The following is a 24,062-nucleotide window of genomic DNA, read 5'->3' as shown; positions in this document are numbered from 1 at the left end:
TTCTTTTTACACCTCATTCCCCACACATACTGGCCTCTTGCTTGTTCCAAAAACAAGACTCCCCAACTCTTGACTCTGGCTGTTCTCATATCTGGAAAGTTCTCCCTCCTCTAATCAGATTACTGACCTTCCTACTTTTTTTTTATGTTTTTGCAAGGCAAATGGAGTTAAGTGGCTTGCCCAAGGCCACACAGCTAGGTAATTATTAAGTGTCTGAGACTGGACTTGAACCCAGGTACTCCTGACTCCAAGGCCGGTGCTTTATCCACTGCACCACCTAGCCACCCCCAGACCTTCCCACTTTTTACAGGAAGTCCTCTCTCTCTCCAATCTTTCCATGGCTTTTCCTGTATATACTTGTCAATGTGCCATCTCTTTTAAATTCTTTGAGGATGAGAATTGTCTTTTGCCTCTTTTTTAATCTACATGTTGACTGGTTTATTGACGTGTGGAACACCTACAGCCAAGTGTTCAGTGCTGTAAAATTTACAGATATATAGAGAGGGAACAATGGAGGGAAGAAGACAAAATTTTCAATCAAATCAGTTACTAGATATCACTATATTTTGCAAAAACTGCTAGAAAACTGCAGGAATCTAATAGAAATTATATATATATATATATATATATATATATATTCAATATCATAAACCAAGATAAGCTTCAAGCATAATCTAGATTTGAAAGGTCACATAATGAAAAAATTAGAAGCACCAACCCTGGAGTCAGAGGGACCTGAATTCAAAGTTGGCCTCAGACACTTACTAGCTGTGGGAACCTGGGCCAGTCACTTAACTTCAACTGCCTCCCCACAATAAAGAAACAAATTAGAAAAGTGAGGAAGAAATTATCATTCAGATCTCTGAATAGAGAGGATCAAATAAGATAAAACAAACAATTCTGAATTCATAAAATTTTAAAGGTTTTGTACAAATCTAATGTAGTAAAAATCAGAAGTAACTTGGGGGGTAAATCTTTGCAAAAAGTTTCTTTGATAAGGATTTGATTTCCAAGAAATATAAAGAACTGATTTGAATTCATAAGCCAAAAAAGCCTCTCCCCAATAGACAACTATATGATCAAAGGATATGGACAGGATGTGTTCAAAGAAAGGAATTTAACCTCTCAACAATCACATAAAAATTTTCTAATTCACTAATAATTAGAGAAATGCAAATTAAAGCAGTTGTCAGGTTCTATCTCACTCCTATTAGATTGGTAAAAATGGAGGAGTCACAGGAAAATAGGTAAACTAGTGCAATGTGGTGGGACTTTGAATCAATTACTGGTTCAGCCATTCTGGAAAGCAATTTGGAATTATGCCCTGAAAGTTACCAACATATCCTTTGATTCATCTAAAACACTACTAGGATTCTACCTTAAAGAATATAAAGATGAAATAGAACTATCTTGGTGATTTAAGGTATAGCCAGAATAGCTGTTTTATACTGCTTCACACTAGAAACAGAACTAGGATCACTGAGTCCGGGGCGGGGGGGGGGGGGGGGGGAGAGGAAGAGTTGCAAGGAAAACAGGGGGTGGGGCAGAGGAAGAAATAAATAGAAGGAGAGAGAGGGGAAGATAACGGGACTAAGAAAGAAGGCAAAGGTGCAGCTCGGTGACACAGTGGATAGAGCACCGGCCCTTGAGTCAGGAGTACCTGGGTTCAAATGGGGCCTCAGACACTTAATAATTACCTAGCTGTGTGGCCTTGGACAAGCCATTTAAACCCCATTTGCCTTGCAAAAACTTTTTTAAAAAAGGGAAAGAAAAGAGAAAAGAAAGGGAAGGAGAGGTGGGAGAGAAGGAAGAAGGGAGGAGGGAGGAGGGAGAGAGATGAAGAGAGAGATAGTTAATAAGAAAAACTCAAAAATTCCACAAAATGGGCTGCTAAGAAGATAATGGGTCCTTTTCATTGGAGGTCTTTAAACAAAGGCTTGATGATTACATGACAAGTGTACCGTTACTGAGGATTCTTATTCAGGACCAAATAACTTTTGAGGTCCCTCATAATTCTGAGGTTCTGTGATTGTCTGAAACTCTATTTTATATGTCCCTAATACCTCAGAACATTTGTTCAATGTCATTTCAAATAGAACATACACAAAGGTAATATAAAATAGAAGTCATAATCTACTTTACTTTCTGGGCCCCAGCCCAGGTTGGAATGCATTTCCAGAGAGATTTCAGGGAGAAAATAACTGAATAAATATTATTTTCATGATTTCAAAGAAGAAGAATAATTCTGACAACTCAGATTACTGGTAAGAGCTCATGATAAATCCCAATTAATAAGCTCTGGGTTTAGGTCCTTCAGAAACTCGAAGAAACTAGTGCAGAAACCACTGCATGAGCAACACTTCCCCACTTTAGATCCAAGGAATACACTGCAGTCACCTGCTTAGCCTATAGTGGTTTATCAGAATCAGAATACAAGATAATTGTGGTTTTGATTTTCTAAATAGCCTGTGATTCTTTTCCCAGTCTCAGATTTCACACCTAACCCCTAGTCACTGTTTTGCACTGCTGTGCTAATGGTCCCTTAAGGACAGCAAACAAAAAAACAATGTGCATGGTCCAGTACCAATTACCATCACAAGTATTCAATAAATATTTGATGATTGGTTATGAAATCCATTCCCAATACTAGAAAAACAACTCCAATATGATTGCAAATGGGACTATTTCCAGACAAAGATCTACACATTCTTCACCATATCAACTTATCAGAATGATTATAACTAGAAAACTTTGTACCAGACACCCAGGTATTCAAAAACTCCCTGTTGATTGTAAAATGGGATGACCAATATTCTGACCAAGAGTAAGAAAGTCAACCTCAAATGTAACTATTGCAGGTCCATCTCAGGGCAGAAATCACATCTACTTATGCACCCACCCATCCAGGGTTCAGTTTATAGAAAAGCTGTGGCTGCTGCCAAAGAATGAGTCGGGGAGGGTGGATGGGGTATTAAGTGCCTGGTCTCCCCTAAATAGTCAGTAAGCCCCTATCTGGTTAAGGAAAAAAGAAAGACAAATGAATCAGGAATAGGGAGAGATATAGCCTCCCACTCCTTGGAATTTTGTTTGTTCCTTTGTAACAAACCAAGGATGTGATTATCAGAAAGACCAAGGACTGAATCCATAGTTTCAGCATATAGACAACCATCAGATTGCAGATGCTTAGAAACCTCTTGGCCAGATTTTCCCAGAGTTCTTTGGATATAACTTTGGGGCAGAATTACAGCAACGCTAATGTCTGCCAGTCTAAGATATGTGTGAAGTAAGAAACCAAGTGTATACCTTGGTTAGAGAGACTGCTATTTTAAATTAATTTTTTTCTCAAATAAATATCTGCCTTATCTCCCTGTTCCCACACCCCATTAAGGAAACAAGAAAAACAAAGTTCCCTTATAACAAACATAACAAGCAAAAAAAAAAAAATCCCTGGATAGGCCATGTTCAAAAAATATCTCTCAAAATGATCTGAGTTCATCACCTTTTTCTCAAGAGATTGGTCTCCTAATGCATCATGAGTTATTTAGAATTCTGATTGGTCATTGTGTTGATCAGAGCTACTAAAATTTTCAAAGCCAATTATTGTTATTATTGTTATCACTGTATAAATTACTCATTCTACATCAAGTCTTACCAAATTTCTCTAAAATTAATTCCCCCACCCTCATCAATTCCAATAGTACTTCATCACATTCTTATCTCATAACTAGTTCAGTCATCTCCCAATTAACAGAATGCAGATTTAGTTGTAAATATTTTTGCACTTATGGGTCCTTTTCCTCTTTCTTTGATCTTTTAGGGGTTTCACTAGGCCAAATGGCATACATAGTATAATAGTCTTTGAGGAATAGCTCCAAATTACCCTCCAGAATGGCTAGACCAATTGACAGTTCTACCAATATGTAACAATGTCACCTGTTTTCCCATAGTAACTTCAGTATTTATCATTTTTTTTGAGGGGGGGTTACAAGACAATGGGATTAAGTGATGCTATTAAGTCTCTAAGGCTGAATTTGAACTTGGGTCCTCCTACTCCAGGGCTGGTGCACTATTCACTGCACCACCTAGCTGCATCCATTATCATTTTTTTTATCACTATCAATCTAGTGGATATCAAGCAGAACCTGAAAGTTATTTTGTGTCCATATAGTGATTTAAAGCATTTTTAATATACCTACTGGTAGGTTACATTTTTTTTCTTCTAAAAACTGTCCATATCTTTTGTCTATTTGCCAATTAGGGAATGGTTCTTATTTCTATAAATTTGAATTAGGTCTCTACATATATTTTTGAAATGAGACCTTAATCAGATAAACTTGCTTCAAAGATCTTTCCCCATGTACCTGCTCTTATTTTAGCTGTATTAGTTTTGCTTGTGCAAAAATTTAAATTTTATATTATCAAAAGTATTCAATGGAACTTCTGTGACTTTCCCAATCTTATGTTTGGTTATGAACTCTTCCCCTTACCCATTGATCTGACAAGGTAATATCTTCCTTGCTCCTCTAATTTGTTTATGATGCCACCCTCTGTATCACTCATTTGGAGCTTATCTTAGCATATAATGTAAGACTTTGGTCTACTAAAACCTAGTTTCAGACTGTTTCTTCTGACAGTTCTTAATAAAGTTCTTACTTTAGTAACTAGTATCTTTGGATTTATCAAACAGTAAGCTGCTGTGCTCATTCTGCATTTTATGTGCCAAAACTGCTCCACTGATTAACCTCTTTGTATCTTAACCAGGTAATGTATTTTTTGATGATTTCTATATTATTTGATGATTTTCTAGTATTATTTAAGATCTGGTATTGCTATTCCCTTCCTTCATACTTTTTTTTCATTAATTCCCTTGAGACCTTTCATTTCTACAGAAATAAAATTTTTTTTAGTCTATAAAACAATCTTTTGGTAGTTTGAATGGTATGATTTTGAAAAAGTAAATTTGCCATTTTTATTACACTTGGTTAAGACTATCAATGAACAGATAATATTTTTCCGGTGATACAGGATCTTTGTAAAAGTTTCCAATAGTTCTTATATGTATGACTTGGTAGGTATTCTCTCAACTATTTTATATTTTCTATAGTTTTTAAAAATTAATTTTTCTATCCCTTATAGGCTTTTGTCAAATACAGAAATGTTGATTGTATAAACTTATTTTGTATCCTGTAATTTTGCCAAAGGTATTGCTTCAATTAGATTTTTAGTTGACTCTCTAATGAAACTTATCTGTAAAACAATAGTTGTTTCCTTTTTACTGTGTTTATTCCCTTGTCTTATTGCTATAGTTAGCAACACTACCACCATATTTGATAATGGACATTCTTGCTTTATCCCTAATCATTTTGGAAAGCTCTCTAGTTTATTCCCAATATAGTTAATAGTTGGTTTTTGGTTTTAGATTCTAATTGTATGGAAAGATTTATTCCTAAAATTTCCAGTGTTTTCAAAAGGTATAGGGGTTGTATATCAGCGAGTCTTTTCTGAATCAATTGATATAATCAAATGATTTTTGTTGTTCTTATATGCATACAGTTTTCCTAATATTGAAACAGTTCTGTATCCTGGTATAAATTCACCCTGCCTATATATTAAGTTCCTTTACTAATCTCTTGATCAATTTTTTTTTATTTTAGGGATATGGGGATTATATGGGATATATATGGTCTATAGTTTTGGTTTGGTTTGGTTTTTCCTCCCTCAGTTTTAGAATCAAGACTTCATTTTTGTCACAGAAGGAATTCCTTAGGATATCCTATTCCCCTTTTTTCATCCAGTTGATGTAATTTTAGGATGATTTTTAAAATGGTTGGTAGATTACATTTGTGAGTCCCTTTGATACTTGATTTCTTTTTTCCTTTGGGAGCTCATTTTATGGCTTGTTCAGTTTTTTTTCCCTGAGATTGAGTTGTTCTTTTTTTTCATATTCTATTAATCTGGGCATTTTATAACTATTTCATTTAGAAGGCATATAATTAGTGAAAATAATCATTAGAAAATTTCTTTATTGGTTGTGAATTCACCTATTACTAGTACTTTTTATTTTTATTTTATTTTTATATAATTTTATTTTTTATAATTAGCTAATAGTTTATCTATTTCATTTTTTAACCAACTTCTAGTTTTATTAATTCAATATTATAATTTCAATTTTGTTCATCTCTTTAATTTTCAAGATTTCTATTTTGGTGTTTAATAAGTTTTTTTAATTTATTGATTTCTTGATTTTTTTAATTGCAGACACAATCTGAACTCTTCCCTTTCTTTTCTTGATAAAAGTGTTTAGATATATAAATCTCCCCCAAAGAGTGATTTGGCTGCATCCCAATGAATTTAATGTCATTTAATCATCTTTAACAAAATTATTTCTATGATTTATTATTTGACCCATCCATTCTTTAGTATTAAATTATTTGCTCTCCAATTAATTTTTGCTTTTAAATGGCCCTTTACTGGATATAATTTTTATTGTATTGTTGTTGATAAAATATGTGCTTAATATTTCTGCTTTTCTGTATTTGGTTGTGGATTTTTTTAATGCCCTAAATGATGGTTGATTTTTAAGAAGGCACAGCTAAAAAATACTTCTTTCTTCTTTAATTCAATTATCTCCAAAATTCTGTCAAAATTGATTTTTAAGGTCCTTCACTTCTAATTTGTGAAGTGAATTAGATTCCTTTACTATTTTAATATTACTATTTCCCTTGTACCTCACAAAACTAAATGTTTAAAACCAATATTCAAAGAACATGGTATGATTCAGCAAAATATAGTTTTCCTGTATATCTTTTAATGCTAATTTTCTATTAATCCTATTTTATCTTAGATCATAATTGCTACCCCTGCCTTTTTTTATTTCAGTTAAAACCTAATAAATTTTGCTATATCCCCTTATTTTAACTACGTGGGCCCCCTGCTATTTCAAGTATATTTCTTATAAACATATTGCTGGGTTATGCTTTCTAATCAATTCTGCTATTCTCTTCCATTTTAAGGGTGAGATCATACCATTTACATTCATTTATGATTATTAATTTTGTGTTTCCCTTCACTCTGTTTCTTCTTATACTTTTCCTTCTCTAAAAGAGTGATGAAAGGGTAGTAAAACAGCACCAGTGCTCCAGGTTTAGTGTAATCTGCTTCTGTGACCCTGCCCTTCTCTTTCCCTCACCCCTCACACTTCTTCCATCATTTTCTTTTAAATCCCTCTTTGAAATTCAAACACCTTAGAGTTTATTTTGCTTAGACAAATCGCTTTTATGCTACCCTATTTCTTATTCCCAACTTTTCCAATTTCCCTCTTGTTTCTGTTGAAATGCATTTGTGTACACAACTCTGTGTATTCTTCCCTTCTTTGACCAATTCATAAGAGTGTAAGGTTCCAGGGTTGCCCATTCCTTCCATATCTTCCTCCTTATTTATATAGAAATAATTTCTTGTCTTCACTTTCCCTTTCCCCCTCTTCTTCAATGTATTCCTCATTCCCTCCCCTTCAATTCAACAAACATATTCTCAGATCCTTGGACTAATTTGATTCTCTTTGTAATACCTGATGATGATAAGAGTTCTGTGGGGGGATATATATATATATATATACATATATGTGTGTATATATATATATGTATGTATATGTATATGTATATTACATATTTTATACACACACACATACCATCTTCTTTGTACTTGTTTAGTCCTTTTATAATTTGTCCAGTTGTGTTTTCCTTTTCTCTCTTGAATCCTACATTTTTATTTCAAGGTTTCTACTCAGTTCCATCTTATCATTAGGAATTCTTGGAAGTACACTATATCCACCCTCCACATAGTATTTTATTATTTTTTCCTGGATAAATTATTCTTGGTTGTAAACCTACATTTTTTTTTGCCTTTTGAAATACTATATTAGTTCTCTGCTCCTTCATAGCTTTGGATTTTAAATCTTTCTTTCTGGCTTTTCTTCTGAGAAGTCTCATTTTGGCTATAATATTCTTGAGAGTTTTCATTTTGGAGTTTCTTTCAGGCAGTGACTAATAGATCCTTTATATTTTTGCTCTGTCCTCTGGTTGAAGAAGATATGAGCAGTATTTTTTTTTAATTTTTTGTTTCATGGAGCCATTAGCTTCTGTTTGATTTATTCTTTTTTTCTTCTTTTTTTTTGGTGGAGCAATGGGGTTAAATGACTGGTCCAAGGTCATATAGCTAATAAGTATCAAGGTCAAATTTGAACTCAGGTCCTCCTGACTTTAGCACTCTATTCACTATGCCACCTAGCTGCCCCTGTTTGATCAATTCTATTTTTTATTTTTATTTTTTTAGTCTTTGCAAGGCAATGGGGTTAAGTGATTCACCCAAGATCACACAGCTAGGTAATTATTAAGTATCTGAGGCTACATTTGAACTCAGGTCCTCCTGACTCCTGGACCAGTACCACCTAAGGTTTTGTATCTCTTGCTCCAGGCTATTAATTCTCTTTCTAAAAATTTCTTTCATAACGCTTTTCTTTTCCCATTTTGCTCTAGTGATTTGTTAGTTTTTTAAAAAAAAATTAAATTATTTTTTAAACTAATGAATTATATACTATACTAGTATAGTATAGTAATCTACTGTTTGATAAACCCCAAGATTCCATCTTCTTGGATAAGAACTTATTCTTCGATAAAAACTTCTGAGAAAACTGGAAGATAGTATGGCAGAAACTAGAAATAGACCAATATCTCACACCCTTTATCAATATAAGGTCAGAATGGGTGCTGGATTTAGACATAAAAGATAATATAAATCTATAAAAAAAGACAAGTCATTCCCCAATTCATAAATGGTCAAAGGATATAGAAAGACAGTTCTCAGATAAAAGAAATCAAAGCTAGTTATAATCATATGAAAAACTGCTCTAAATCATTACTGATTAGAAATATGTAAATTAAAGCATCTATGATGTACCACCTCACACCGCTCAAATTGGCCAATATAACTAGAAAGGATAATGATCAATGTTGGAGGGAATGTGGGCAATCTGGGACAGTAATGTATTATTGGTAGAGTTGTGAATTGATCCAACCTTTCTGGAGAGCAATTTGAAATTATGCTCAAAGGACAATAAAAATTAATCTAGTAATACCACTGGGTCTATAATACTAGTAATACCACTGGGTCTAGTAATACTAATGGGTCTGTATCCTGAAGAGAACATATACAAAAGAGAACATATACAAAAATATTCATAACAGCTGTTTGTGGTGGTAAAGAATTGTAAATCATGAGGATGCCCATCAATTGGGGAATAGCTGAACAAATTGTGGTATATTTATATTTATATTATTTATATTTATATTTATTATTCTATAAGAAATCAAGAGAGATGGAATTTCAGAAAAGCCTAGAAAGACTTGCATGAATTGATGCCAAGATGAGCAGAACCAATAAAAACATTATACACACTAACAACAACATGGGGTGATAAGTTCAGCAGTACAATAATCAAAGACAATTTTAAGGGACTTGTGATGTAAATACCATCTGTACTCAGAGAATAAACTGTGGAATTTAAATGAAGACTAAAGTTTATTATCTTCAATTTTTAAAAGTTGTCTTATGTAATTTTGTTATCTTTCTTTCTCCGATTCTTCTATCACAACACATTCAATTTCAATCTATGTTTAGCATAGTTACAAATGTAGAGTTTCTATCAGACTGCTTTTTGTCAGGGGTGAGGGGAGGGATAGAGGGAGAAAAATTATAAAACAAAACCTTGAAAAAATTCATATTTCCATGAATTCTGTGCCCAAGATGTCTTTTCTTTGTAGGCATTCTCTTCTTCTAAGTTTGTGTCTTTAAGTTTCCCTGTCATTATAGTAGCTATTTATGGTAAACTGTATTTTTGTTTATTCATTCTTCCATTTCCCAGCTTCAGACTTTTTGTTAGGTCCAGGCTCTGAGAAAAATGTCTGGCTTGAGCTCTTGTTACCTTGAGTTCTTCTACTGCTTTCTGGGGTTAGTGAATGTTGTTTTACTCCTGGATCTCAGGAACAGTTCAGGTCTTGCAGGTCCCCTAAAAGATTTCAGTGCTCCCAAAGTTGTGTGATTCAGAGCAAAACCCAAAAACTGCCCATCTAATCTGAGCTCTCTCCAAGACCCTAATCTGGGTCTGCACAACACTATTGTTGGCTTGCTCCTGGTTGAAAGTTCCATAGACTTCTGCTAGCTCAGCCCCTACCTAGAAAGCAGATAGAAAGTTCACAGTGATAGCTCTCGAGGCTCCTTTTTGGTCTACAATTCCTGCCCAGATTATTACATTATAGGCTTCAGGCCAGGTTAGAAGCTGGAACTGAAAACCTGTCCCACCCTTGGGGTCAAAGTCATACAACTTCTGTTTATTTCTGAACTTGCTTCTTCCCAATTATAGTGACTACACATCACCCTGGAACATCATCCATTGGACAAAGATCTCCTCAGTCCATCCTAAATCTGTGATCCAGACAGGTAGCAATTAACAAAGTTACCAGCTAGGCTCTATTCCCATATCCTGCACAAGGCCAGGGTTCTCCTTGTATAGGTGTGTAACCTCTTTTTGGCCTGGTGCACAGTTTTGATTTTCTTTTAGATCCTGTGGGTTAGAATGCGCAGCCAGATCTTCCATAGAAGTGTCCATAGAACTCTCTGTCTCTTAATGCTGACCTAAGTTGGAAATAAGGATCATGACTTTTTTTCTTTTCATTTCTCTATCAGGACTTGATCTGGTAAGTTTTCTAGACCTTTATGAAGGAATTATAAAGTGGAAGAGTTTAGCTGTTGTTCTTCCTGCTACTCTACCATCTTGCCTCCACTATGCTACTACAGTTTTCCTCCAACTACTATCAAGGAAGTTTCCTTTGATTTAGATTCTCTTAATAAGTAAGTGGACCATACTCCACCAGGGCAAAAGAATAAAAGGAAAGAATATAAACCTAGACAGAGTAAAAACTTCACTCATATGCCCAAATCTTTAGGGAATAAGAATGAAGAGGAAAAAGAAGGGAAAAGTTCTTCATGTCTATGAAATCCAAAAGTCTACTTTAAACCAATAAGGGCAGATCTTTAGGAAGGCTAACCCTAATGCAGCTCCAGGGAAGAGAATTCCACAGCTTCAACAGAATACCTTCTGCAGCAGAGTCTGGGCTAGTGTTCAATTCCTAATTAATGAGATTTCCACCCTGGTCCCTGGGGAGCCCATTTCATAATCCAATTGTCTTCATCACCACCAAGAAAATGTGCCAGATAATCAGCTTGAGTTTTCCTTTAATTCTGTCCCAGGGCTCCTAGCTGTCCCAACATGTACCATACTAAATTAATGATAAATGTGCCTCCAAGCTTCTACCAAAGGTTTTCTCTGGTCAGACTATCCACATTTTTGTTTTGCTATATACTGCTCTATGAATTAAGATATAGTTATGGAACTCTGACTTGCAATATGAGTTCAGGTAAATCACAGTCTTTCTGGTCTCAATTTCCTATAAAATAAAAGAGTTTTATTGGATAACTGAAGCTCCTTTCACCTCTAATAGTCTATGATATGCTATGATGCACTATACCAGGTCATGGGAGATTCAAAGAACTACCATTATTGTCCTGAAGGCACTTAAATTCTATTTTTGGGTGAGGAATCCTAAGAAATCCTAAATCCTAATCCTAAACTGCTCATCTCTAACTTATGATGTTGGATAGATGTGTCTCAAACTGACTCCAATTCCCAAAGGGCTGATTTCCATCAAAGTCTTAAGGAACCTACCAAATCAAATCATTCTTATTTCCATATAGGTTGACCCTAGTACTAAAGACTTGAAAAATTCTTAGGCTCTCATAGTTTTGCTGTCTTTGTTTATTGGCTTGAACATTTAGGATTTTACAGCTTATGGATGCCTGATACATTTACAGCTTATGGATGCCTGATACATTTCAAAATAAATAGATAAGTTCAACAGCAAGATGAGGAAAATGGAAAAGAACTACACAGGTCTGGCTACAGAAGGATGGACAAGAGAAGCTAAAAAGATGCCAGATGACTCTTTCTGTAAACCATAAAAATTGACATTCTTCAGGTATTCCAAAGCTGAGATTACATATTGTGGGATCTAAAAGAGAAAGCCTCCCATAGATGCTTCTAGAATAAGTCAAAGAGATACTAATGCTGACCTAAGCACCACAAATTTCAAGGCCTAACCTCTTTCTCAAACTTCATCTCGATTTTGTTGTGTGATGCTTTCTCTATTGAAGCAGCAAAAGGAAATAAAGAAAAGTTTTTGTCTTTCCCTTCCCAGACAACCTTGTTCCTACTAAAGGCCAACATGTGACAAAGAATAATCAGAAAGGAAGGTCTTATGCCTAGGAAAGACCACTAGATTTCTCCCTGAGTTTTCATCAGACATTAGTCCAGTCAAATCCTAATCTCCTCCCCACCCCCAACCCTAAAGCCTAGAGAGATGAACCAAGGTTCATCTAGGGAGGAGCAATATTTCCAAAAGGAAGCAAACAGAGCTGGAAGAAGGATCTGAGTAGAAGTGAAGGCCAAAAGGACACTAGCCAGAGGACTAGGAGACTGAAAGGCAACTCAAAGGAAGTGTCTTCCCATCCGGCCCTCTGGAATTCCCAGGCTCTGTTTTAGTCCAGGGTCAATAAAGAAACTCACAGAGCAGCCACTCTCCTAAAGAAAAAAAAAATAGCCCCATGTTCTGGGGGAAAAAAATTTCATTTTCCCCCTTCATCCTGCCAGACCCTTTCTGGATATTAGGGTATAAAGGGGATAGATTAAAGTTAAAAAAAGTGATTCTCTAGCCAAGCTTCTGTATACCCTAACCATGATATAGGCAAAAGAAGCCTGCTCCTCCCAGGCAGAAACCCACCTCCTATTTTGTCTCTTCTATGCTTGAAAGCTATTTTTAGGGCAGACTTTACAGGGTACTTCTTCACTAGTCCCATGTTTTTCAAGGTCCAGGTGATTCATCAGGGCCCTATTCATTCTGCTTCAGCAAAGGTAGTAAGGAATTTATGGACAAGTCAGTCAGGCCAACTTTTCCAAATTCATTAGCAGATTTCTTATAATTTTCCTTACAGCCTGAAGTGGTAACTTAAATTTCCAGAGGACAACGTGCTGGACTGATGAGATAGAAAAATAAAAAACATTCACTGACATTATTTTCCTTCCACCTTCTCTGGCAAAGTTTTCAAAAAATATCAGGCCCAGAAAGACAATGAGGTGTAGCAGAAAGAGCACTGGAATGGGACAATAGTCAAAAAATTTGAATTATATAGCTGCAACTCTTCTGAAAATTCTCTTGTGTGACCTTGAGCAAATCACCCCCCCCATCCCAGTCTTACACAATGGAAAACCTGGGCATTAAACTAAACATTCTTGAAGATTCCTTCCATTTCTAAAATTCCATAAACATACAGTACATCCCCTATCTCTCCAACCACTCCCCACCAGGTAGTGGGGATTTAATGAGAGAAGGAAACATTAAGCACTATGTGCAAAGTACTGCAATGATCAAAATCAGCCCCCTGTCTAGTTACCAGTTTCCATGCATCTCCACCAATCCTCCCAAGTCCCAATCCAGTTCTGCTTTCCTTTTTCATTGTGATCCCAACAATATTCGATCATGAACAACTTCTCTTCATCCTAAATCTCCTCCTCTTGTCTTCCTAATATCTTCTGGCAGTCACAGGGACCTGGATCTCCCCAGAAGACACTGACTCCACTAACAGAAGCACCTTCTCTCCTGCCCCTTCCTCTTCCTGCATGCACTTGCTCCCCAGGCCACTTCTCCCCTGTGCTGTCACCAGTCAACAACCTCTTCTCGTTTAAAATTCATTGTCTCTAGATACATCACCCTATCCAGTTCCTGATGGCCATTCTGTCAAGGAATTTTTTTATTTCTCTTCTATCCTAATCCTTGCTCTTAACCCAGAGGACAAAAATGTTCACTCCCAATATACTGGCCTCTCAACTCCTTTAATCTCAATTCCTATCACATTTTCCTTAACTCCACCTCATTCATACATAAGAATAGTTTCAATATTGATCTCAGCATCACCTATAAGTGTCTCACTCCCATGATCAAGAATTCTGAAATTCTTCCTACCATAATCTTGTATCATTCCATCTTTCTGTCTTACTCCTCCAAAATACATTATTGTTCCTCACCATAACCTCTAACCTCAGTATTCTCCCAAGCCCAGATCTCTCCCAATTCTGGATTTATTTTCCTCCTTTCACAATCTTAGTTAATTAACCAGTTCAATTTCATGCTGTCCTTCTCTTCCACATCCCTTGACTCTTTGTCCTATCCTCAAACTTCATTCCCAGATCATTTCTCCCAAAGTTCTTCTCCATTTCTACTTACATGTCTTTTGAATGAACTGAAAGAAATCATGCCACTGGACTAAGTTTTCTCAACTGGGCCCCTCAGTAATACAAAGCAATCCTAATTTCCCATTATATTTCCCACAGCAGCTATTTCAAACCTTCTTTTCTTTCCTCCATTTCCCCATCCTCTTAGAAGACTTTCTCTTGCTTTACTAAAAAAAAGATGTCACTCACAATAAATTCCCTTTTCTCCCCTTCTAATACACCTCAGAATTCCTTAAAACCATCACTATTCTCTCCACTTGTATTCTGACCACTGGTACACTGTAGCAAGACCAACCCCTCTATTTGCATCTATGATCCCCTTCCCTCTCTTTTTCCCTAGTGGATTCATCCTATGACCTTCCCTACCTTTCCTCTCTTATCTTCAGTCTCTCCCTATTGTCTGGCTCTCAGTTTTCCTCTATCCTTAAAAATCCCCTCACTTGACTATCCCTTCATGGTAACATCCTATAACTTGACTCCTTTTCCAGTCAAATTCCTAGATAAAAAGATTATAGTTATTACCACCACTTTTTCCTCTCATTCACTTCTCAGTCCTTTGTAATCTGGCTTCTGACTCAATTGAAACTCTCTCCAAAGTCGTCAGTGATCTCTTACTTGCTAACCCACTGGCTTTCTCTCAGTCCCCTTCCTTCTTGCTTCATCCTCTCTGAGAACTTGACACTGTTGACCGCTTTCTTCTGGATACTCTATTCTCTAGATTTTTGTGAATCTGCTCTCTCCATGGCATTCTACCTGTCTGGCCATGCCATATCATTATCCTTACCAGATCATTATCTACATCCCACATCCCACATTCCCTTAAGGTTGTCCTGTATCCTCTTAAACCTTCCTTTCAAGAAGTTAGGAAAGAAGCCCTGCAAATTCTTACAGGAAATTCAGCTCATTCTCCTTCTCTTATCTAATTTTGGACATAATTCATTGTCAATTTATAGTGACTGTTCAAGGGATATATCTTGATAAACAGGTTCTATAAGTTGTTTGTCTACCTGCATATAATAATCTAAATAATAGATATTTTTCATCCACTTAGTTTTTCCTGTATGGACTACATAATCTCTAAATATGTCCCCCTCTGAGAGGTCTCCATGTACCAAACATGTGCCCCCATGTACTCATTTGCCTTAAACACACATACATTCACACATATAAACATTATCCATCAATGTATACAACAGTCCCTAACCTAGAAATTGTATTTCAAAAGTTTATGTCAGTTTTTTAAAATCTGGAACAAATTTTTCCACAATAAAATCAAGCCAAGTTAGCATAAGCTCCTTTATATCCCACTACCCCACACTTCAAATCCCTTTTACATTTTCAACTATGTGCCCTCCTTTGCTCCAATCTTTCTCCTTCTCAAAGTCTCAATAGGCTTGAATTACAGATCATCTATCCTCTCATTTTTAGTCTGTCTGTCTGTCTCTCTCTCTCTCTCTCTCCCTCCCTCCCTCTCTCACACTACTGGGCTCTTATATGGCCAGGTCTCTCTCATCTTTAAAAGCCCTTCCAACTTATATCTATAGTCACTAGTTATACTTCAACATCCACTTCCTAAACCCTAGCAATTGTCCTAACATCATCATGTAAATGAAACTATTCTTCTCTTGGTTATCTGATGATCTTTTCCAAGTTTTTATCCTCCTTGACTTCCCTTCATTTTCAGGGCATACTATTGATCTCCTAGACAGTTCTTCTGCCTGACATACATCCTACCTGTTTATTTCTTTTTAGACTTTTGATACTAAATCATCATTCCAATTCCCCTAAGTATGAGTATTCCAACAAGGAACTGTCCTGAGCTCTTTTCTCTGTAGATATTTCCTTTCATTGATGATCCCATCAGCTTTCATGGGGTTTATCATCTCATACAGTTGACTCCCAAATCTTTATCTCCAGTTCTAATCTCTGTCTTGAAATCAAATTTCATATCACCAACTTGCAATGGTCACCTAGATGCTTTGTCACCATCACAAAATAATTATATCTGTAACAGAATTGATTAGCTCATCTAAATCTGCTGATGCTCCAAACATCCTTGTTTCTATTAAAGGTATCTGTATCCTGCTAATGACTCAGGCTTCATAACCTTTGAGGCATTCCGCAGCCTTACTTGCCAGATCTACACAGTTGTCAAATCTAATTAATTCCACATCCCTTAAATCTAACTCCTTATTCTCCACTCACAAGACCACCACCATACTTTCTACCCCCTCACTGAATTCCTAGAATATTCTATATTTGGCCTTCTTGTTTCTAGTCTCTCCTATCAAAAATCCAGCCTTCTCATGCTTGCTAAAACAATCTTCCTTGGACAAAGATTTGGTTGTTACTCCTCTCTGCTCCAAAACCCAGTGTCTATTATTTCTGAGATACAACAGATTCAATGCCATATCAGCTATTCCACTCCTAGTCTAACTCCAGACTACCTTTCATTTCCTTTCGCATACTCTTTTTTGAGCCAAACTTCACATAGACCAAAGTACTTCTTTCATAGTTCTTTTGTAATCTCTATTTTCCTTTGAGAATCCCATTCAGGTGATATCACTTCCCTGAAGTATCCATGATCAAACTAATGATTGTTCATGTTCTTTCCCCTTTTCAAATTTCCTTCTTCTTTACTTACCTGTGTACACATAATTTTCTAAAATACACTTAATATATTCTGCCTTTATCATAGTTGCATCCATATCTTATTTCGCTACTAAGCTGGCAGCTAGCTGAAAGACAAAGTCTATATACAATGTTTCATCTTTGCACCCTTAGCACTAAACCCTGCTAGTACAAACACAATGTTTGCTGAATCAACTGAATAACTAAATTTTACTCACAAAATAAATGACTGTTCTCCCTTGACATAAGCATCTAACACCATTCATTTATAATTAGGGTGGTCTGGAGGGAGAAGGATCACAAATGGAACAAAGAAGAAGAAAGAAAAACTGTTCAACAATAGATTTTCCTCAACAAGAGGTAGGTGAGGGATAAGATATACATAATGTATATGCATATGTGAAAGTGAAATTAATAGAACTAATGGGCTGTGACTAGCAAGAGGAAAAGGATTAGGGGGAGGAGGGAAGAACAACATAACAGATAGTATCTTGAGAAAGCAGAAAGGAAACAATAGAGAAGAGCTCTTGCATCAGAAGCTCTGAGTTGATAATATCATCAGAAATTATTTCTGTCATTTAGTCCCTGCTCACTGACAATTCAGCTGCTGTCCAAAGGTTGGTTGGCAGTAGAGGAAGGTGGTGGGTAAACTATCTTTTATATATATACAATGCACATAGATTCAAAACTTTATAATCCAGGGTTCAATTTTATTTGAATGTTTATTTTTGTTGGTTATTCAGTTTAGAACAATAAAAAGGAGAACTTTATTCAGTTATTCCCTGAGCACCACAAAATAAAACAAACTTACCTGGGAAAAAATATCATGCTAAATGAAATAACATTACAAGTAGTTCCATAGGAACAATGTTATACATGGATGATAGATCATATAAAGTTACAGCAGCATTTAGTGATTATTTAGTGGCATTCAGTAATACTGTATTAATAATGTCAATTGCATATGCTGGCCAAGGCAACCTGTTATGTGTAGTATTAATGTACATACCTAGGTTATAGATACAAACTGAGTATGCAAAATTATTTCTGTCATTTAGTCCCTGCCCACTGACAAACCCTCTTGTACCAGTGTCAATACTGTAATAATATTTGTTGAGTTTTTTTTAAGAATGCTATCAGAAAGCTTGAGTTGTCTATCCTCCAAAAGTCTTTATAGCACATATATAATAATACTATGAAATTCTCAAATATTTGTTACTTATGATCTTGATGAAATAACTGGACCAAACTCTATCTTCTATTTTTGTGGAAAGGAGCTAATTTTTATTTTCTCGAAGTCTCCAGGTCATAGGTAGGCAAGGAATAGGAAGGAAATGCTCACAAGAATCCATAAGCAAATGGGAAATTATCTTATCTTCCCAAAAATCTTAGGGAAAACTGCAGAGGTGACTTTTGGCCATCCCCCAACCCCAACGCCAGAAATGCTTGTAGGAAACTAGGAGGATGGAAAAGGCTGTGGCTACTGTCTCAAACTATCTAGGTGTGTATTTGAGAAAAATTATCTCAGGACTCCTGCCCTAGACTCTGTGAATATTTTAGAAACTAGAATTTCCATTGAACATGTGACAGGACTGGGGGAAAAGAGGAAGTTTCTCTTTCAAGAATTGTAAAGAAAGCAGCAAGATATCTGCCATCAAGGACAGGATCCATATTCTTTACCCAGGATTATATTTCTGAACAAATCTGTAACTGACCCCAAATTCCACAGATTCATTGGACAGGAGTAAAGCTGGAACAGACCAGAAGGGAGCTAAGTTTGGCAGAACAAAAGACCTTTCTTTAGATTTTTCTAGCTCTTTACTTTCTATCTATAACCCTAGAGGAGGGTGCCAGCAGCACTTAATGCTTTTTAGGAAAACATTTCTGCTTCCTTAGATGGAAATCTGAAATTTAGTTTGATTAAATTGACATTTGCTTGGTCATTTCACAACTCTTCTGAGAATTCTGCCTGACAAGAACAGGAAAAGGAGAGTACCTTCCACTAACACTGAGCAAGTTTCTACTTTAAAACCTTCTTTATGAGATTTCTGCCAAGTGCCACACAAACATGAAAGTCAGAACCATTTTTTTTCTACTTCTAGCCAATATCAAAATATCAGACTCCTACTCGTCCTATCCAGGGTTCTCTTTCCTAGAGGACCAGAGAAAAGGATGGGCAACCTCAAACATTCCAGGGTTCTTTAAGATCCCACTACAGAGCTGTCATCCATAAATTTCTTTCAACTTTTTTCAAAAGTTATTTTTATTTTGAACTTGTATTACTTCTTGGAATTAGAACTTCTAGGTGATTTTTTCTCTTATTTTTCCTAACTTCATTTATTCAGGCTTCAAGGAAGGTCTTTTCCTTCTTATGTCTCAGCATCAGGTGAGTCTGGAAGAAGTTTCCCTTCCATTCCCTTCGATCTGTCCTTTATGACTGTCCTTTCAAAATAAAGAGTCCTGATTTATTTACTAGAAATGATAAGATTCATTTCTATTGAAGGATCTTTTTTTTTTTGAAGTTCAAGCTTGTGATTTCCTTGGTGAACAAATTTTCTTTGCTAATTCCTACTCTGAAACTTACAAAGTTGTCTGAAACCCTAAGGTAAAGGCTTTTTCAAGGTTTCAAAGCCAGTGTGTGTGACACAGAGACTCTGATGACAGGATTTTCTTTTTTAAAACTACCCTCAAAGATACAAACAAATAAATGACATCATGAAATACAAGTCAAATGCTATTCAGATACCCAGAAGCAGAGCAAACACAGAATAACAAATAATCCAATCCCAATGCTGACTACAGAAGAGCTAACATTATGAAAGACCTGGGATCTGGTCATACATGAAAACTCTCTTTTAAAGTGCTTATCAGAGTGCCAGGGACTAATATAATCACGTATTTAAGCAGCACAAATAATCTCCACAACAAATGTCTGGGTACTCTTCATCTTAAGTATTGGGGTTGAAAAAGCCAAACTAAGACAATTGGCTAACTAATAAAGAGACCAATATGGAACCTTTCAAGTGACTGATGGAGAAGAGAGGGGGTTGACTCTTTTGTTATGATTATGAATTTTAAATGTAATCCATTTCAATAGATTGCCTATCATGTCTGGACATTTGTGATAGACTGAGAAGATGAACAGCAAAGGATACCAGGTCATATTTCCTCCTCCACAGCAAATGAAGCAAGATTAATAGACCATTGATTTTTGAGAGAGAACAGAGATGGTCCCCCTAGTTCACCATAGTCAATAGCAAGTAAGTTGAGGTCATTATTGAAATGTTTGGCCTTAATAACTAAAACCCCTACTTTGTCAAGAAGCCTTGCATGTCTCCTCGGGACACCCAGAATGTGACTGTAGAATAAGCAATGGATATGGAAAAAACCCAAATTCAAATATCACCTCTGCTACTTCTTCCCCTTTTGACATTTGGGCAGTGAGGGAGTCACATTAGATTTCACTGGCCTCCAAGATGATTTCCCACCCTTCATCTATGATGCTCTGATATAACTAATCTGAACTCTATGGGAAAGCTTCATTCCCCAGCTCACTTGTGGCATGGAATGCAGAAACCAGATCCAGGGGTCCTGGAATATTCTCCCTTATTTCACCCACTGACCAAGCCCTATGCTTGAAGCTCATAAAGAATCCACTGAAAAGCAAGGAAGTCATCACAGTGAGACAGCCCACTCACTGTTTTCCCAGAAATGTAATTCTCCGGAGTCTCACTCACTCCCTTTAATGTCATTTCTGAACAAAATCAAATGAAATCAAAGGGCATCTTACTGTCTGTGCAGATCCTGGCAATACATCTTTAGAGGTTCCAGCTGCTCAACCTGCATGCACCTGGGGCAGCTTAATCCTGAATGGCTGGTCTCTGGCTGAGCCCATGGATCCACCTTGCCTCTGGCCCCAATCCCCACCCCAACCCCCAAGGGAAGAATAGAGCAAAATTCGTAATACAATTCACTTTGCTCTTTCCCATGGGGTCAATCTTTTCTCCACTGTTACTGGTTTCCAACAGCTATACCCTTTATATAAATTCATGTGGGCAAAGCAGTCCAGAGTTTAAAAATAAATCAGGCAATAAACTAAATAGAATCTCACAATAGACTGGCCAACACATCCCATGGTTGTGTTCCATCATGCAGAAAGGGCCAGGGATAATGTAAAGAGATGACAAAATAACATGCAGGCAAATCACTTTTTTTGGTTCTGAAATTTAAGGACTGTGACCCTAGTCAGGTGGCTTGTGTGCTCGAGTGCCTGAGAATCACAAAGATTTTCTCTCTGGCTTCCCTCTGAGATTTGGTCAGATAATTCTGGTGAGATACAAACAATAAACAGCTCCCCAGCTTTCCTGAGCATTTTGAGTAAGATAAATGACAGCAACAGGAGAGGCGGCAAGGACCATTATGGAAGAATACTCTTCTTAAACTACACCTATAAGAATACATCTATCTGATAAGTCGTCCTTCAAATTTAAAGGCTGAAAACCAGGGTCTATATAGCACAGCATCTACAATCTCTGGAGTGCTAAAGATAAATCTATTTGTAGTAAATGAATCTTTTTTAATCCAACAGGAAACAAGGAGCTCCTCCGTTATATCTTCTGACCTCAACTACTATACAAATATTGCCATTTGTTTTCTTCTCTAAAATTCACAAAGTACAATGGAGTTAGAGTCTATTACTTTGTGAACCACCTTTAAGGAAATAAGAAAATAATAACTTACTACTAAGGCCTGAGCTTATATCACACTCTCTTAGATATGACCATATTAAACCTGATGACTCAGTTCAGAGAACCTAAATGCACTTGAATTATATAACTTAGCATATTTCCTAGCTCCCATAGCTCTGACCATATTCTTTGGCAAAGAATGGAAGCATCAAGGAAAAAAATCCCAAAACCCTCTCAACCCACCTGCTAATTTTACAGATGGAGACAGGGAGAGAGGTTTAATTTCTTCCTATCCAGAAATCTAGCTTCTCCACTCCTGAGCCTACAATTTTCACTCCATAAACTTTCTATCAGGAGTCTATTAGGAGACTTCTGAGAAGCTAACTATTCCAGATTATAAAGCTCCTCTAGCCATTATCTACCTTTCTGAAGGAGAAGAAGGTATTAAAGGGAATGAGGAGGAACAGATGAGATTTTATTCGTTTCTTCCTCATGAAGCAGAGCTCCATGGAGTCTCCTCTAAGTATCCTCTGCTGTGGACCATCAGGTACCAATCGGTACACTCCCTTGGAGGCCCTCTCTTGGGACAGCCCTGCATGCCATCGAGGCCACCATCTTAGTCCTCCACATTGAGGTGAAGTTACAGAGAAATGGAGGATACTCAAGTGGAGATACCCCCAAAAGGGTCAAGTTGTTAGAAGCAGAGTCCTGCCCTTGGGTTTGATCATCCAATGAGAGTTTGTCCTGATGATGTAAAGCTTCTAGGCTGAGTTTCACAGGTTGAGTTGGCTGGCGCTGCCTCCTGCTGGAAAGAGCTGTGAGGGTGGAGTTTCTGTGGAACCAGACAGAACTGAATTAGCTTTCTGTCTACTTTAGTGAGTTCACTTCAACTCATCAGAATTTGCCTTTCTTGCTGAACTCTATTATCTACATATTTATAATTAGTCAGATTACTAGATAGCAAGCAAAAATGCCTGTGTAGTTAGGTATTAGTGGCTATTCTTTACTTTGCCTTCCCTATCTGCTTGCAGGGGAATGACAAGAAAGTAACTGCCTCATAGTCAGAATAACTCAGAGAAAAATGAAATCAACTCCTAGTATTCTGTGTAACTTAGTGTCCTGTTTTGACATCAAACAACCTCAGTTTCCCTACTTTTATCCAGATGCTTAAGGACAATGATGCAGTGCAACAGGGAAAACAAAAGGTCATCCTTTTATTACTATTCAAAATGGGTTTCACCATAAATGTCATCCCCCAAACTAATCCTCCTATAACACCACTTACAGCATGTTCAAAAATTCTCAAAGACTCATTACTACCTCTAAGAGCAAGTCTGAATTCTTTTGCCCATTATTCCAGGCTCTCAAAAATCTGGTCACAATTTTCAAAAATATCTGTTTCCTAGTATTTATAAAGATTCACTATTTCAGCTAAATTGGATTTTGTCTAGTCATTGCCTCCTGTTATCTAGATCATGCTCCCCTTCTATTCTATGTCCTCTCTCCCTCTTTCTGACTGCCTAAAATTATTAAATTATGGATTTTTCCTTCCAGGTTCAGCTCAAATCCTTCTTCTTCTATAAGGCCATCTCTGATTTTTTTTCTTCTCAATTTGTTTGATGTTTATTATATATAGCTTTATCTCATTAGTTATCTTTTCATGACATATCATCTCATTAGACTATAAAGTTTTTAAATGTGGAATCCAAAATACATTTCATTGTTAATTCCCACAATATCTGTACTAGTACCTTTCACAGCATAAACAATAAATACCTGGTGATCATCAAAAAAAACATATTTTTCTATGTTCATGTTTCCTTAGATATTAAATTGATAAGAAGGCAGGAAATTTTTTGTGCAAATATTCCAGAGAAGTGATATCAAATTCAAATAGAAACCAAATCATATATAAGAACCCTACTTAACTAATAAAACCATGCATGTTATATATTTCATTTTTCATTAATACATTGCAATTCAATAGGCACGATACTTTAGTGGAATTCAGGCCACATTCAGGAGCGTGGTAGGCTACATGTTTGGCATTTCTGACTAGGGAATTGAGCAAAGTATTCATGAACACAAGGTAGTCTTATTAAAATTATTCCAGGAAGAGAAGGAAAAGTCATTTCCCTGTAAGAAAGTAAAAAGGTAAGTAGATAGATGTGTAAAGAAAAAGCTATGAAGAGAAGAGACTAAGGAACAGAAGAAAAGAACCAAGAAAAGAAAAAACAAAATTTATATCATACTATTGAGCAGATACAACTCCTTTACAAAGTGCTAAATAAGAATGTGAGGAAAGGAATTAAGCCTCCTGAGGGAAGAGTCCCAGAGCTACCTAG

General features: G+C 36.4%; 1 protein-coding gene across 5 annotated transcripts in view; it reads right to left on the bottom strand.

Moving 5' to 3' along the window:
• Positions 1-24,062, bottom strand: part of RGS3 (regulator of G protein signaling 3) — a 183,041-nt gene that overhangs the window by 51,023 nt on the left and 107,956 nt on the right. For 2 of the 5 annotated variants that reach the window (XM_074211137.1, XM_074211142.1), the window contains one exon: positions 1,531-22,549. The exons of the other annotated variants lie outside the window; for them this stretch is intronic. In XM_074211137.1, the coding sequence (XP_074067238.1) occupies positions 22,442-22,549 (108 nt within the window). In that variant the 3' untranslated portion in view covers positions 1,531-22,441. Of the gene's footprint in view, positions 1-1,530; positions 22,550-24,062 lie in introns of those variants that run through there. 5 annotated transcript variants of the gene reach the window in all.

Source organism: Macrotis lagotis, chromosome 1 (genome assembly GCF_037893015.1).
Source record: "Macrotis lagotis isolate mMagLag1 chromosome 1, bilby.v1.9.chrom.fasta, whole genome shotgun sequence".
NCBI classification, from domain to species: Eukaryota; Metazoa; Chordata; class Mammalia; order Peramelemorphia; family Peramelidae; genus Macrotis; species Macrotis lagotis.
This window is presented reverse-complemented; position numbering and strand designations above follow the sequence as displayed.